The sequence below is a fragment of the Molothrus aeneus genome, chromosome 7 (assembly GCF_037042795.1).
Source record: "Molothrus aeneus isolate 106 chromosome 7, BPBGC_Maene_1.0, whole genome shotgun sequence".
Classification (NCBI taxonomy): domain Eukaryota; kingdom Metazoa; phylum Chordata; class Aves; order Passeriformes; family Icteridae; genus Molothrus; species Molothrus aeneus.
The window spans coordinates 7,831,175-7,847,279 of record NC_089652.1 but is presented as its reverse complement, the minus strand read 5'-3'; the positions used below and the strand labels follow the sequence as shown (position 1 = coordinate 7,847,279).

The following is a 16,105-nucleotide window of genomic DNA, read 5'->3' as shown; positions in this document are numbered from 1 at the left end:
TACTCCCAAGTCTTTGACAGCCTGGAATGGCATTTTCAAATGCATAAATAAGGGTGATGATCCACTAAAGGCCAGAAGTTGGAATCTCTGCTTCAGAGCTCTATGTTTATCCTCAACATTCCCATTCCAGAATAAACTGGGTGTGTAATCCCCACCAGTACAAATGTGTCAGAAGCCAGTGTGGACAATGGCTTTCAGTGCCATCAAGAATCCAGGGTGGCACCAAGGGTGCTGCCCCATCAGACTGGAAGACACAAACCTGAATTGCCTTGTGATTGTGAAGTGCTTGGCTGTAGCCAACTGACACCTCTCCCATAAATCCTTAAAAATTCTGATTATAATCATTCATTTAAATGATAGTTCAGGATTTCAGCTCTGATCCTTTTCCAACCAGTACTTGGAAAATTTTCCCATAAGACAACTGCTTTATACAACATGACTGTCAATCTCTCATTTCATTTTGCTTACAGGCAGCTTCATTCATGGCAAATTATTAACTAGTTTGCAGAACCACCCTAAAAGCACAAAATGAACCTGGTTTTCCCTCCTTCACAATTTTATTCCTCATTTCGAAGGCATACTTATTGAACTTTTGATAGCTAAACATTAATTTATAATTGATCCTATTAACTTCACACAGTAACAGGACTTACCCAGACAATTCATTACTGATTCATGCACCCCAGTAGCTGATAAGTATCACACACTTGGTAAAACAAACAACCTCCCACCTCAAAAACCCCAAACAACCATCCCCCATCTAAACCACTCTGTGCCATTCTCAAAGCCAACTCTTAAATATAAATACCTATTTTGTATTTTAACATCTAGAAATGCTACAGTCACTGGCCAAGTATTTTTTAAAATATAAAGTATTCTATATTTCATACAGGATGACTTTTGAAAACCAATTAGTTGAGAGTCAATCAAATATAAGTTCTAGCTCTTGATGAATAAAAGTTTAATATAAGTTCTAGTTCATGATGCCTCTTCAGCATTGTGTATATGCCTCTTGCAACACATCCTTTTCCAATCAATTTAACTTCAAGCCCATGTGTTGCTACATACACTTTTAATACACATTAATCCCTGTATCTTCATTAAGGGGTACCATTCCATATGCATATTTTAATTTTTTAAAAATTAATTTTACAGAAAACAAAATTAAAAATTGTAACTGCTGGTTTACAGCATTTTGTTCAATGACATCTGTTGACTTTAAAGAACAAGTAAAATTCACTACAGAGAAAAAATATTTTTTATTTAATAAAAATCACTCATTAAACCACACAAAATCTGTCCTAAATTTTATATTGCAAATTTAGCCTTTACTCTGTGCTTAAAGAGGAAAAAGATAGGGCAACTATTGCTTTATTAGCATAGATTTTTTTTCCCAAGATTAATACAAAACTTAAAGTGTCTTTAGATAATTTTCAGATCATGCATTTATTCATTAGCTGCATCCACCAGATTTCCTCTCTGATTTGTAGTTTCCTGATGTCCCTTCAGTGGGTGGGACTTGGACATGAGTGATCCCTTTTCTCAGTACTCTGCAATTTGCCAGGTTAAATGGAATGACTACAAAAATCCAAAGATGACCCAGACAGTTTGGACACTTCAATTTCCAATGTACTCAATGGTGCCCAGGAAGACACCCATGGAACAGATAACCCTGGGGCACAACTCATCCTGAAACAGCCTGGAACTCGAGCAAATCCTGACCTTTTGGAAATGTCTCTTTGCAAACAAGTCATACACAAGAATTTCTGGGCAGCAGTGAAGAAAAAGCACAAATACTGTTTGATTTTACTGTGTTAAACTCATGGTATATATTGAGAATGATGATGGAATGCTTGATTTTCCAACAGCAATCATCTCAGAGTCTCGAACAACAGCTACAACATGAAAAAGCTGTAGTTTTTAAAGTAATGCAGCTTTGAAGAAAAGGGTTTTAAAGTGATGTGAATAGCATGCACAAGTTTTAGAACAGCTGGCCAAAGCTTGCTCCAAGTAGTCAAGAAGACTTACAACACTGAGGAAGTTCCAGAAGGCAGTTCTGTGCCAATTCCAAAAAAAAGGGTGAACAAACTGACCCTACCACGCCTCCACTCTCAAAAAGCAGAAATCCAGCTCAAAAACTAGATAATTCAAGTGAGATTAAATTAGTGATGATCAATATTCTACAAAAAATGCAAGTGGACAAAGCATCTGCATTTTGTATGCCACTTATATTTAAGAAAGTGAAGCAACAGAAAGAAAGTATGAGTTAAGTTAGTTACATTAGTCTCCAGATGTAGTTATAAACAGGAAATTGTCATTGGGAAGATATGTTTCTAATGTATTCCAGCAGGGTTTATTTCTTAAGCATGACATTATTGAACAATGACCAGGAGAAAAAAAAAATACTGATAAAATCTGCAAGCAGGAAAAATGAGAGGGGAAAGAAAGGGGAGAAAACAAACTAATGATCTGAAATCTAAAATTGCTACAGAGGAAGCTTGCAGACCACAAAGGCTGATGAAGGGGCGAATAACAGAGAGAAGCCTCATCAAGCAGAAAGCACAGGCTGGTATCCCAACAGAGCCCCTTGTTTTCCTACAAGCAATCCTGCAAATCCATGGCAACAAACTCTGGTTCTTGGGACACTATCCTGTGAGGATGAAGAATGAAGTCTGATAACATGGTAGGACTTCCACTAACTGAGGACCTTCTCATGAAACCAAAACTGGGAAGGTGTTTCAAAGAGATCCTTAAGATGACAACAATGGCTGCACTGCATCAGCTGCTTGTGAGAAAACACTCAGATGTTATCTGCTGAGGGTTTCAAATGCAGAAGGATGCTGACAAAATGGAGGAAAAATTCACAGGATATTTAGCAAAGTTAGCAGAGGGCTGGAAAATCCACTTTAAGACACTCCATAAAATCAAAACCAGACCAACAGTGAAAGAAACCAAGCACAAGAGAATCCCCCCAAACAGACATCCAGACAAATCAGCTTTTTAATCAAAGGTTTACTGGGTGCAGTGAACACACAGAGATTAATTCAGAAAATGTGTGGCCGTTCCTTTCTTAGCATTTCCCTGCCCACTGTCCTGTGCAATAACAGACAGCACACAGATACAAATCAGCAATTTCTTTTATAGCTGACATTCTCCAGAATGCCACATTCAGCCACCTCCCAAACTTGTGAGGGGTTTGACCAGCACATCCCATCATTGAGTCAGGTATCAGGAATTTTTTCTTCTATTTATTTCTAGTCATTCCTTCTACCTAAGGAGGACCCCAAGGGACCTCTGGACCTGGGAGATGTACAACCATTATATTTTCCTATCAGCACACATTTGAAACCAAATAATATTTGTATCTTACACAGTAACAAGATTATTTAAGAGGGTAAAAATCTGCAGCCTCCCATTGGCATAAAAATGGAAAATTATATAAAATTATAATGAATCACAGCATGGCTTGGGAAGAGACACGATGGGCCAAATTCTTAAACTGTTAGTTTATACATATAATGCTCTCAGGCATGAACTCCAGGTTTGGTCCAGCTCAGTGGGATGGGCTAGCTTGTGTTCAACTGCTTCAGAATTAACATTATATTTTCATGGCATTTTAAGGGAATGCAACAGATACAAATGAACCTATTTTCTACAATTTAACTTAGCTTTAAAATAAAAGAAATTTTAAACCATTCATATATTTTGTAGTTTATCACAGCAGCACGGGAAAATGCATACTCTAAGAGTGTTATTAAAATTAAATTTGATGTGTTTAGGTATCAAGTCTAATCCAAGCTTAACCAACAAAAATGCCATGAGGAAAAAAAAATAATCATGTTCTCAAGACAGGCAGGAACTGGAGCTAAAGAATTAATTGTTAAGACTAATTACCTCTATAGATCTATAAATCAATTTAAGCCATGCAATCAAAACGATGTGCTTTGCTTTAATATTTACACCTCCCTGCACAACTCAAGACTTAATTAAAAAGAGTTGACACACCAACAGGGAGATGTTCCTGTGATTTGGGTGCTAATATTCATTCCAGGAAAGAGAGGTTCAACTCCTTCATTTAATGCAGGTGACCAGTGACAAATCAGACATTGCACTTCACACCTAAAAAGAGCCCTGGCTTAGGGCTGGGTCTTTGGATAAAATGTGAAACAGCTTTATAACCTGTCTTGGAGAAAATCCTTTTCCTCCTTTTTATCATTACAATACTCATTATAAGGAAACATGTCTGAAAAAAACCCAAGAGGCCCCGTTTTTTTTTTCCAGTGCCTTCATGTCATCTAATTGGTCATGTAATGGTCCAAACTCTCTTGGGCATTTGATGTGGGCATAGTGAAATTATAGCCTCTGAAAAATACCTGTCAAGAGGAGGAAAAGGGTGAAAAATGCAAAATTCAATCTCTCAATAATCATCTTTGCAGAGAAAAAGCCATCCAGAAGTGTATGTCTATGGTATAGGTTGTATTTTATTTTCCAGACACACACTGGACTGAGAGGAAGGCTATCCATCTATTATCCACAGTGTAGAAGACAATACAGAGCAGTCTTTTTTCCATCTCTCACTCCCTGACAGATTTTTTGTGTTTTGTTTTATTTGGGGGTGGGCTGCTTTGTTGTTGCTGTTTTGAGATATTTTGGATATTTTGTTTGGTGGCGTGGAGTTCTGGGGGGTTGTTGGGGTTTTTTTGTGGTAGTTTTTGATTTTTTTTCCTGTTTGGTTTGTTGGCTTTGGTTGATTTTTTTTTACGGGGTGAGGGGGCAGGGTTTAATTTTAGTTTTTTTGAGAGGCAGGGTAAACAGGTATTTTCTTATTCAGCTTTTCTCGTCTGGCTTGCTTTGGTCTTCAGGATGTCCTTGACTGGTCCTGAACCAGAAATTGTGCTTTCTGCAGTACTTCAAAGGGAGCAGTCATGGCTGGAAGGCTTGGCTGCAAATCTCTTTATCCCAATATTAAAAGCTTCTCTGTACTCCACCCTCCTCCTCTGTCCTTTAAACAACAAATTAAATTGAGCTTTAACATGGGAGGGAGCTCAGAACAATATCCACAGATGGTCCTTTAAGGGCAGCAGCAGGACAGCATCTCTGCATGGGTGGAAGTGTGTGAACCAGCACTCTTCCCTCTGTGTATCCTTGGAGGTCAGGGACATGATGAAAAATATTTCAAGTGGTTTCAAAGTGATTCACTCTATTTGCATTTTGTCTGGTCATCTCCACTTACAGAAGAAAAGTGAAAAAAAAGGATAATGAATTGAAAGCTGGGTAAGCAAACAGCCTTAAGTTTGGCCCTCACAAAACATCCCTTGGAAGACTGTAGGAAGAAACAGCCCAAAACTCAGGGGTTTATTCTGGTTTCTCTTTAACACCCCTCCATGCAGCTTTCTTACCACTGCTCTGCTTATGCTGCTCCTTCCATCTGTCCTGCTGCTCTTTCTAGCTGTTTCCATTTCTGGCAACCCTTCCAACACTTTATAAGAAGGATCAAATTCATTCTTACAGTCTGATAGAGAAGTTACAAACTTCATTAATCAAGGAAAGTAATAATTTCATTTAATAAAATAAAGTGTGATTTTACTACACGTAGACCTTTGAGTACCATAGGCACGTTTAGATACAGCATCTGGGTGTCACCTGCCTTAGCTTTTGTTTCATTCTAGAAACCAGTTTTGACTAGAAAACTTAAAGGAAAACATGTTTTGTAATAAGTTGTGATAATAGTTCACTTTATCTTACAAATAAATAAACACACACATTGTAAAACATTAGTGTTCAAGTTTCTTCTCTCTCCTGCAGTACAGCTCCAAGCACTTGGGAAACATGAAGGGAAATCCCACCTAGATAAAGCCACTGGAGAATCCTCTAGAAAAAATAAATATGGTTGCTTGAAAAAAAACAATCTTCTAATTGTTAACTGTCCCAGAAAAATTGTCAAGAAAATATAAAAGCTGTATTTGGGATAAAAGTACAATGAAGAATCAAGAAAAAGTTTGTCCAAGATACTTTATGTTTCTGTAGAACATCAGCTCCATCTGCTGGGAAAAATCAGTTTGTGGCATGGCAGCTGCAGTTTCTGTGCTGGGCAACCCAAGTTTTTGTGCTGAGTTAAGGGCTTTTAGCTGATTTAGAGAAGTACACAGTTGTATATCAAATCTTGACTCTGACAGTTTGGTGACATGAGGGCTTAAGAAAAATGCTTTCTGGTGGCTGGGTTTCATGGTCTGTATATCACTGGAGCATGTGACTTCAAAAGCTTATTAGAGTGATGCATGTCACTTGTAAAAATAGCTCTAAACATTAAGAAAGTGCCAGGTTTTTTTCTGCCAGCTATTCATTTTCATTAGAAACAAATTATGATTAATAACACTGCAATTAAAAGCAAATCCAGGTAATTTCAAAATATAAATATAGCATCAGAAGCTACATGTCTTCTAAAAACTCTCCTACCCCCAAACCCCTTTATATTTCTTCAACATTTCTTCCAATATGACATTAGTTTTTCAAGTTGTTTTAATTGCTTAAAAATTTTTAATTAGCATTTTATAAAAACAAACTAGAGATATGTGCTTAATAAAGAAATTCACTACCTCTAGGCTTCTCTCCAAAAACTACAAATGCACAACATCATTCTTCAAATGAGTATTCAATTAATTGGGGATTGTTTCAAACAAAAAAGTGTTTTCATTGCTCTCTGAATTCTGTTCCAAGATTTTTCGAGTCCTTCCTAAAGTCATGTTTATTTACTTTGGAAGGTCTCTAACAAACTTATGATTATGTAAGATCCCATGCAATACTAGATATCTAAACTACAGAATTCCAAACTTGAAGAAGAAGAAAATAATCTAACTCTGGCTGCAGCTATTCAGACTTCCATCTCCAAGGTGGCTTATTTCGGGAATGTGTGTAGCAAATGAGAGTAGGTATCTGTACACTCCAGTAACACCATAAATGCACACACCACATTTCTGGCTTTGCCCACACATCTGAGAGCAGTTATTTGAAATCCTTTTAGGACTCTCTCTCAGAGGAAACAATGTCCACGTGAGAAATCAGAGAATTCAACCCACCCAAAGCCTCCGGCGATCAGTGAGAGCCCAGGCCAGGCTGGGGTTCCACCAGTTGGACAGAGACACTCAGCATTTGGTTATTCAGGGGTCCAATAAAACACCTTTATAACACAAGCAAAGCTGCTCCATAGCAAGGTATCACTGTGACAGATTTCTGCACAGAACTGATTTTTCTGGGGGTATTGGAGTTTCATAAAGATAAACTACACAAGGTGCACACAAATCGACTTTGTTTCCACTGATAGAATGCTGCAATGCTTAAAGGGTCAAACTTAGCCTAAAACACTTGAAAACAACTGGGCAATAATGACTCTATCTGCAGTACAAAAAAGTCTTTTTGGAATAAAACACTCCAAGAATCAGCTAAATGAATCTTTAAAGGCAGCTGTACTATCTTGGTAGAGTGAAAACAACAGCAAAGAATGTGTTCCAATACCTTAATAAGATTACTGATCCATCTTGTAAAGATGGCTTTCTCAAGGGAAAACTCAGCCTTAAAAGCTGAGCTACATGAGTAATCTCTTGTTTCCTTTCTGCATTTCTTTAGTATGGTAATAACACAATCAATTTTTTCAATATTGACTCCCCACGTTTCCTGCCCATTTCCACGGAACCTGTTTAAATGAACAATGAAAAGCCTGCAAGAAAGTTATGAAAAATGCAGTAGTAGGGAGAAAGATTTTTTTACATCTAAGTAAACTGGAGGGCCAATAGCTCAGAGCAGCTAGGCATGAAGCAATTCCACAGAAACAAGGCAGTGGAGTGGACTGGAACAATCAGCATTCCCTGCCCCAGCTCACAGTGCCTGCAGAGCTCTGAGCAGCCAAGGCAAAGCCATGTTCACTCAAAACAAACCTCAGCAAGTCATTGCACTCGGATATTTTTAGTTGTCTATCAAGTCCCTTGGTGCCCAAGCACACGTGGCCAAGAGGAAATTGCAAAAGCCTGATTTTCTCAGCCATAGCTGGGGATGGCAGCTAAAACAAATTCTTGCTACCTCAATTTGTATTAATGAAGCCCTAAACAAGCCTGAAGAAGAAGCATTAGCCATTGAAATACATTTACTTGATAAATATTTCTGAATTATTGTAAAATCTGTAGGACAACTAAATATTGTACACAGCATAACACCACACCATTTAGACATAATAAGGAAGAACCTACACACTAAAGAGATTAGTAAAAGCAACTACTTCTAGAGCCAGTGAATTCACCTAGAAAACCTACACAGTGTCTTAGTTGTAAAAAGAGGTTAAGAGTACATTCCATTTATGTTTCATTAAAAATTCTTACCTTTAATTTTCTAACAGCATCTCTTACAACTTCTGTGCCTTTGGGCTGCTCCACTTCTGTACTGCCTAGAAACTGAAAAAATTGTAATTTGTGAGCAGTAAGTTATGCATTTAAAGGCATAATCAACTTGAGTAATCTTATTTTCCAATTATTTTCGAGCAGCATTTTGGAAAGGCAATTGTTTCAGTAGTTGATAAATAAAAAACCTTCACACAGCTATTTCTAATCAAGAAAATAACAAGAATTACATTCTATACTAATATTAGCATTATCAAAATTGACTTTAAAAAACATCCTAGACAAATCTCTAAATTAGAAGTTCAAGTACCTTTTTCCACAGGGAAATTACCACTTTGGTAATAACTCTTTCTAGAAAATAAAAAATGCATGCAAAATACAGATGGAAGATTCTTCCCATGAAAAAAACACGAGTCAATCCTTTGGATTCTGTCACTAAAACATTCACACAAGATGTAAGATAAATTAAAAGAACTGATTTTTCTCTCAAAGCTGCTTGGTATAGTAACATAGACTTACAGGAACTAGGCTCCAGCTTATGTAAAACAAGAGACATTTTCAAGTAGTTTTTCTATATCAATTCATATTTTTACCAAGTAAGTTTTTAATGAAAACCAAACACATGTGTTTTCATATAGAAAGCACAATACTGCAAAAGGACCTTATTTCTTTGTACACTGAAATGCTTTAGTTTTCTGTACAGTCACATTCGCCTTCTACTGTGCTGTTACAAAATGTATGATAATCCTGCCTGAAAACCATCTGTGTGATACACTAATTGATTTTCTGTTGCCAGATTTTCACATTGAACTACAGTTAAGTCACATCATGTATGTGTATATGCTAAATTAACTCTAGGAAAAAAAACCCTCCCTTTTTTCCCCAAAGTACAGGTTTCTGTGTACCGTGACACACACAGACATGTACAATTTAAGTCCTAGCCATTTTGAAAGGGATTTAAATTTGCCAAGATACAGACAACTTAAACAGAGTAACTGGAGTTTTTAGTTCTATTAAACCTTCCAAACATGTGTAGTATGCTCCTGCAGGTACTCCTGCAAAGAAACTGTACAGCTCCACCAACAGTGAAGCCTCATTAGATATTTGCTACTGACTCAGAAATATGACATGCCACCTTGAAAACAACAGTGTAAATCAAAACACCACACACATCTGCTGCCAATATTCTTTATGATTACTTCTCCAGCCAGGAGACCAAGGCTTTGGAAGAACAGAGCAGAAGGCTCTGCTATTGATTTGATGTCCTTCACACAACATCTCTGATGACTTTAGACCAAGGGGGTGATCTTGCCTGGAAAAGCGATGGCTGCACAAAATGCATGTAGAGAAGAAAGAATGATTCTTAGACATGATGGATACTGCACACAGCAGAGACAGAAAGGGAAAGATGAGTGAATATATGTGAGCAAAAAAAACCCCAAACCAGCAGGTAAGATCAGATGAGAGTCTAAGAAGAAGGCTGAAACACCAACAGTACCAGATACCTGCAGACAAGCAAACTTATATCCACCACACCTAGCAGAACACAAAAGGCAGAAGTTTAATTGCTGTAAGTTTGTGAGCACACAAGGTATGCGATACACAGAGCAGGAATCCTGCAGAAACACAGGAAACAAGAGCTGCAGGTGTGGACAAGGCTCAGTGAGCGCTGAGCTGCCCATGGAGCAGCTGAGACAGATGCTTCATCCCCAGCTGTTTCCTAATCCTTGTGCTGTTTCCAGACTGGCAGCACCAGTACCAGTGTAAGCAGCCCAGTAGTTCCCAGTGCAGATTCAGGGCCAGGCCTCTGGTGGAACTGGGTCATGCACACACAGAGATGCCCCAGGTTATGCTGCCTTGCCTGCAGCTGCTTCTCCAGAAGGGCACAGGGCTGCCCTACATTTCTTATTTACTTACTTCCATCCAGATGAGCAAGCTCTGATAAAGCTAAGAAAGAATCAGTCATTTCCCCAGGACTCTCCTCTGCTTCATCCGTCCAAGAAGGATGAAGGTATCTTTGCTGTATTCAGTAAATCCCAGCAGCAGACCAATCTTTCCACAAACAGTACCTTCCACAAATTCAGTTTTCCCAGAAGCTTGTACCTCATGATAATTCACACTACTGCCTCAGAAAATCAAATTTACAGAACATACAGATCAGCATTTACAGAACATAACCCACTAGAATTCCATAAATCATTCACTCTCTTCCAGATGAGTGTTGGTTTTGACATTAAGCATCACCACTAAAATTTCAATTGCTCTCAGCAGTTTTGAGCTGGATGTGGAATTCAAGCTCATGCATAATAAACTATTAAGCATAGGAAAATAATTAAGACACATTTACTCCATATAGACAAAGAAGAATTTTAGCTTAAGTGTTAAGACCAAGAAAAATTACAAGGCTATACTATGGATTGCACTGTTTGTAACTATTTCTAATTCTTTCAATTGCAATTGTACTAATTTGTTAATTCAGGTTGTTAAAATTGCTGACACATTTAATGCTTGACTTCCCTTCTTAATTTCTTGGTAAGAGTAATAAAAGGAAAACCAGCAATTAAGGGGAGATATTCTGAATATTTGTATTAATTGGACTGTTCTGTTTGGGGGAAAAATACAGACAGAATTTCAGACCAAGACAGGTTTGTAACAAAAGAATGACTATGCAGTAAAGCCTTAACAAACAACCAACAGTTTTAATGGGAAGCTTTTTATTGCTTGCTTTTTTTCTATGCTCTGTGCCTTTCCATCTCATCTATCATAATTTTCTGTTTAATATGAGGTACCAATTACTGTGGTATTACTGATGATGGTGAAGCTAAGCAAACAGATGTATTTGCAAAGCTGGGGCTTCAGCTGCCAAGGTCACTGTGCAGTTTGTACAACCCCTGGCACAGCAGACACGCTGCCACCAGGTCTCTGGGGGAAGCCACCAACAACTAACTCACCACTCCCATGAAATGGGAAGGTGGCCATTTCATCATGGTCCTTTCAGCAGATTTTTCTCACCAAATCTCACAAAAGCACAGAAAACAAATATTTGTTCTATCAGGAAGTTCATCCAGCTGTGGCACAAATAATACAATTATTCAGCATGGAAGAGTTTCTGCAAGAAAAATTTCGGAGCCAAAGGGGTAAATGTGAAACCTCCCTTTCCATGCCCAGGCCCCTTTAGGGAGCAGTACTGATCCAGAGCTTTAGATGGGAACTTGGCAAGTCAGTGTTTATTTTCAGCATTTGAGGTTCCCTTCTGCAATTTGACTCATGCAGAACAACCAGCACATGAAACCTAAGTGGTTCCTGAGAGTCAAGCTAACACAGCTCCTACACTTCACTGCAGAAGAAGGAAACAGAAAATAACAGTTTCCCTTTAGATCATTAGCTATTAATCCTAAATGCAAACTAATAAGCACAAAGTACTTAAGTGTTCTTTACATAAGCAATGTGTTCAAATACATAATACAGCTGAAAAATGTTTACATAGGACTGCTACATCCATTTACTATCTGCAGCTAGCAAAAAGATTATTCTTGAGGTTGGTGTACTCCATGCATAATATGCCTACTCAAACAGACACAATACATAATTCAGACATGCCCCAAGACTCAAATATTTATGTGTTGTTTACTGTTAAGTTGATCATGATCATACTGAATTTTTGTTGCATATTTAAAAAGTTGGAAGAAGATGACATTTAGTATTTTGTATAACATAAAGCAAGCTAAAGCAATTTTCTTTACCACACATTCTTCACAGCAGTCTGCCATTCTTCCAAACATATTCCATTCCTTTTAAAACTGACGAGCAGTTATTTTCCTAATATATTACTCATTTCACTTGCAGCTGTCTGCAATCAGAAATAACTCTTATGAGGCCAACAGATCCTATCAGTCAGGAGCATTTAAGTGTTCCTTTAATGTACAGTGATGTTTGCCATGAAGAAAGTGAGCTGTTGGCCAGCCACATACAAGACAAACTCCTCAGATCAAACTGTTTCTAATCTAATACTAGCAGACAACCAGATGTATTCACTCCACATGCAAAGATTTGCAAGATAATGCAGCTGCAAAGAATTAACAGACACTATTTCAACAGATTAAATCAACAGAGGTTTTATCACTGACAGCAACTGAGAGAAATGTAATGACCAGGAGGGCTGTCTTACACAACAAGCTATCAGCCAGACCCTTTGTGAGGCATATTTGTCAGAATGTAGGTGACAGTTCCCTATGCATTAACATGAACAAGACATTTTCTGGTCCAATTCCATTGTAAAATTATTAAAACTGCTTTTAGAATTATACTTTGACTGGAGAAACTATTAAAATAAAGTGCAAATAATCTTTTACTTTGCTGGCTCAATTAAAAGTCATTTCAAATGTAAGACAACTTCAGGCATCCAGAATCCCTGACATTTCTGACAAGCCTGCTGCTGTTCTGATGTGCCCAGCAGGTCTTAGTAAGGGCAGGTGAATTGTTAAGGTTAGCAGTGCACTTTCTTTCCTTGACATCAGCAGGAAACTCTCCAGTAGTTCTTCCCCTGGCAGTTTAGATTTTGACCCTCAACATTTTATTGGCTTTACATGCAAAGAACACCCAGGTGCTTTTCTTCAAAGCTTAGGGGGGAAAACTCTATACATGCTTAGGAAAAGTTAGTTTTACCATTAAAAATATTAATAAACTTGACTCTTGATCAAGAAATAGCTTTAGGTGCACTTCTGAATATTTAATGTAGACTTCCACTCTTCCAGTAGAGAGCAGTGTAGGATATTTTAATAATAAAACAACATTGTTTTCCTTTGTCATCACATTTCAATCTTAAAAAAACCCCAGTCTTTCACAGTGCCACATTTCCTTTTTACTCTGAAATTCCTGATCATTAATGGTTCTCTTTTATGCAGACTTAAATGCAATTATATGAAAACAGTACTTACCAAAATTATACAATAAAGAAAGGGAAAAAAAAACAATGCAAAATGACTGGATACCTGCTGGCAGCTTTTGACAAATTAGCTCCTTCTACCTCCTCAGTTCTACAGGGATGCTGATTTACTGATGAAAGGAAGACAAATGTATCCACATTGTGAGAACACCACAACAACAGAGTATAAAACAAGAATGAGAGAGAAGTGGGACCAGCTCTGAACAAATGTCTGAGCTGTTAACCACTCCACAAGCCCAGGCAGACGTTTTGCTCAGCCTTGCAATCGTGATTCTCCATCACTCAAACAGCAGAAGGACAACAGGGACCATAAAACAAACAAAACTTTGTATTTTGGGTTCCTTCTCTTTCCCCACCCCACAGTCCAACTCCTCACCTGCAGCAGCTTCCTTGGCTCTCTACAAAGACACGTTTTTGCCAGAGCATGTAAATGTTTGGATTTTCCCCCTTTGGAGAGCACTTTCCTAGTGCTTAAAAACAATCTTAAAAACAACTCCTGGGCATGATTGCCACTCAAATGAGAGCAGAAATCCAACTCACCACATGGGAGTATGAGGCAAAGTGGCATCAGACACACATCAGCACATTCCCTGAATATCCCCTGCTTGTCTGACACCTAATGCTCTGCATAACTGGTGGCCCTCACACAGGAAAGAAATTATGAGGTATTTTTTGAGGGAGTGTTCAAGTACTACTGGCAAAAAAGAAAGATGAATGCACAATTAAAAACATTTAATAAAAAAGGAAATTATCTAATGGAAATCAAATATTACCAGGTATTTAATCCATCAATAGAAAATATTTATAGTAATTAAGATATGATGAAAGAAAAATTTATTTAATAAGTTATTGAATTATTTGGGGGAAAAAAAGAGAGTGTTACAGAAAGGATCATAAAATAATTAGGTTCAAAAAGTCCCACTGGCTTAATTTGTACCTTCTCATATTCTCTACAACTGCACTAATTAAGAGCTCTCCACCTTCAAATGTACAAGCAATCATTTCAGTCTTTCATTCTGGATCTATTAACCACTAATAAAGAACATAATTTGATAACTAAAGCTCAACATATCTTTGAACAGCTGACAGAGACAACAGACATTTCCCTGGAGTAGTGCACCTCACCTGGATGTGGCTCCTGCCCAAATGTCTGGAAACAGGAATTCCTAGAAATATTCTGTCAAAGCTACCTGAGAAACTGAGGGCACATGGCAGCCCTAATCCTGCCTACACCTGTCTCCTAACTCACGTTCATATATGCGAAAAAGAGAATTATTGAGCTGCTGACTGCAAGAAATCAAGTCAGCTGATTCCAGCTTGGTGTAACCCTAAAGGCCAAAGAATGGGATAATTACACAAGGTCACATTCCTCCTCAAGTCCCGCTGCAGCCAGAAGGGAAAGTGGCACTCTAAAAGAAAAATACCATAGGAATATATGTTTGTATTACCAAAACCAGCTTGTTTGTAAGCAGAACTTCAGAAGACCTTAGGACACACTTGGTAAATGAGTAAAACTTAAATCTTCTCTAGTGTGATCACATACCAAGTGGGCTATCAACAAGGATAAAATAAAAAAGCTGTGCTCTGTATTAATTCTAAAGCCAAATGGTGCTAATACAGTTAGGACCCACACAAGGGAGATAAGAGCAGGCTGGAATACAGAGAGTAAAGTTAACACATGTATGTTGTGAAGACTGGCACTATAGAAAACACCAGCTGTACAAGAGAAACCAGCCAGCATTTCTTCAGTCCGTCAATCCCCCCAGCACTTCAGAAGCCCAGCTCAAGCTGAACCATGCCCTGAAGAGCTGTCAGACTGCACCTGAAGATCAGACAGGCACAGGGGTGGTGTACCCTGTTCTCCCATTGCACACACCTCCAGCAGACCCCCAAAGCTACCCAGACTAAAGGCAGAGGCTGAGAGCAGCACAGCTGCCCCAGCCTGACTCCCACCTCAGGCACTGAGAGCAGAAAACATTTCCCTGGCTCTGCTCCACACACTCCTCAGCTGGAGCTAACTGTTCACTCCAGCCCTGAGTGAGGAGGCAGAAGCAGGTAATAGGGATATGTCTTAGGGATAGTCCAGCTTGGAGCAAAAAAAGGACAGCAAACTCAAGCCACTTTTAGAAAATTCTTTTAAAATTTTGATGTAAGGGAAAAGGGCTTAAAAAGGGAACACTTTGCCAGTGCACAAATGGCAGTGATGCTAATACTGGTAGTATATCATGCTGAAGGCCTGTTTTCCTTTTAATCCCAGATGCACTTCCCATGGCTGATAAATAAAACCAAGGATAACATTTGGCATGTAATAAACAAGGGCAGGAGAAAATGGCAGTGAGAGCAAGTCCATCACTGGAGAACATAATTTCTCATCATATATTCCCTGGCTGTGACTGGGTCACACAGGTTCTTTTGATGGCATTCTTTCCCCATGTGTGTGGCAATGTTCTTCAGCCTTCACATGCAAGAATACTGTGCTCAGAGGCTGGAAAAAATGAAGGAGTAAATTAAAGAATGACACATGTCTTCATTTGGACATACTCTGTGTTTCCAGTTTTGGCTTTTTACAAATGTGAAAGGATTTTTTTTTTTTGGGGGGGGGAGGAGAAACTGTCAGATCCTTTTGCTGCAGCAGGAGATGTCTGTGAGTAACCCAAAGGCACCATCCTCAAATTATTACAGCTCTTTTACTCCAATCCACACACTATTGACACACCAAACAATGGCATCAAATCTTCTGCTCCTCTGCCACTACTCATGAACTCTGCAGAGC

At 38.4% G+C, this 16,105-nt stretch overlaps 1 protein-coding gene across 7 annotated transcripts in view; it reads right to left on the bottom strand.

Annotated features, from left to right (window-relative positions):
* The window catches only part of GULP1 (GULP PTB domain containing engulfment adaptor 1), a 144,754-nt gene that overhangs the window by 32,616 nt on the left and 96,033 nt on the right, over positions 1–16,105 (bottom strand). For all 7 annotated transcript variants that reach the window (XM_066553234.1, XM_066553237.1, XM_066553236.1 and 4 more), the window contains one exon: positions 8,370–8,441. In XM_066553234.1, coding sequence (XP_066409331.1) covers positions 8,370–8,441 — 72 coding nt within the window. The remainder of the gene's footprint in view (positions 1–8,369; positions 8,442–16,105) is intronic.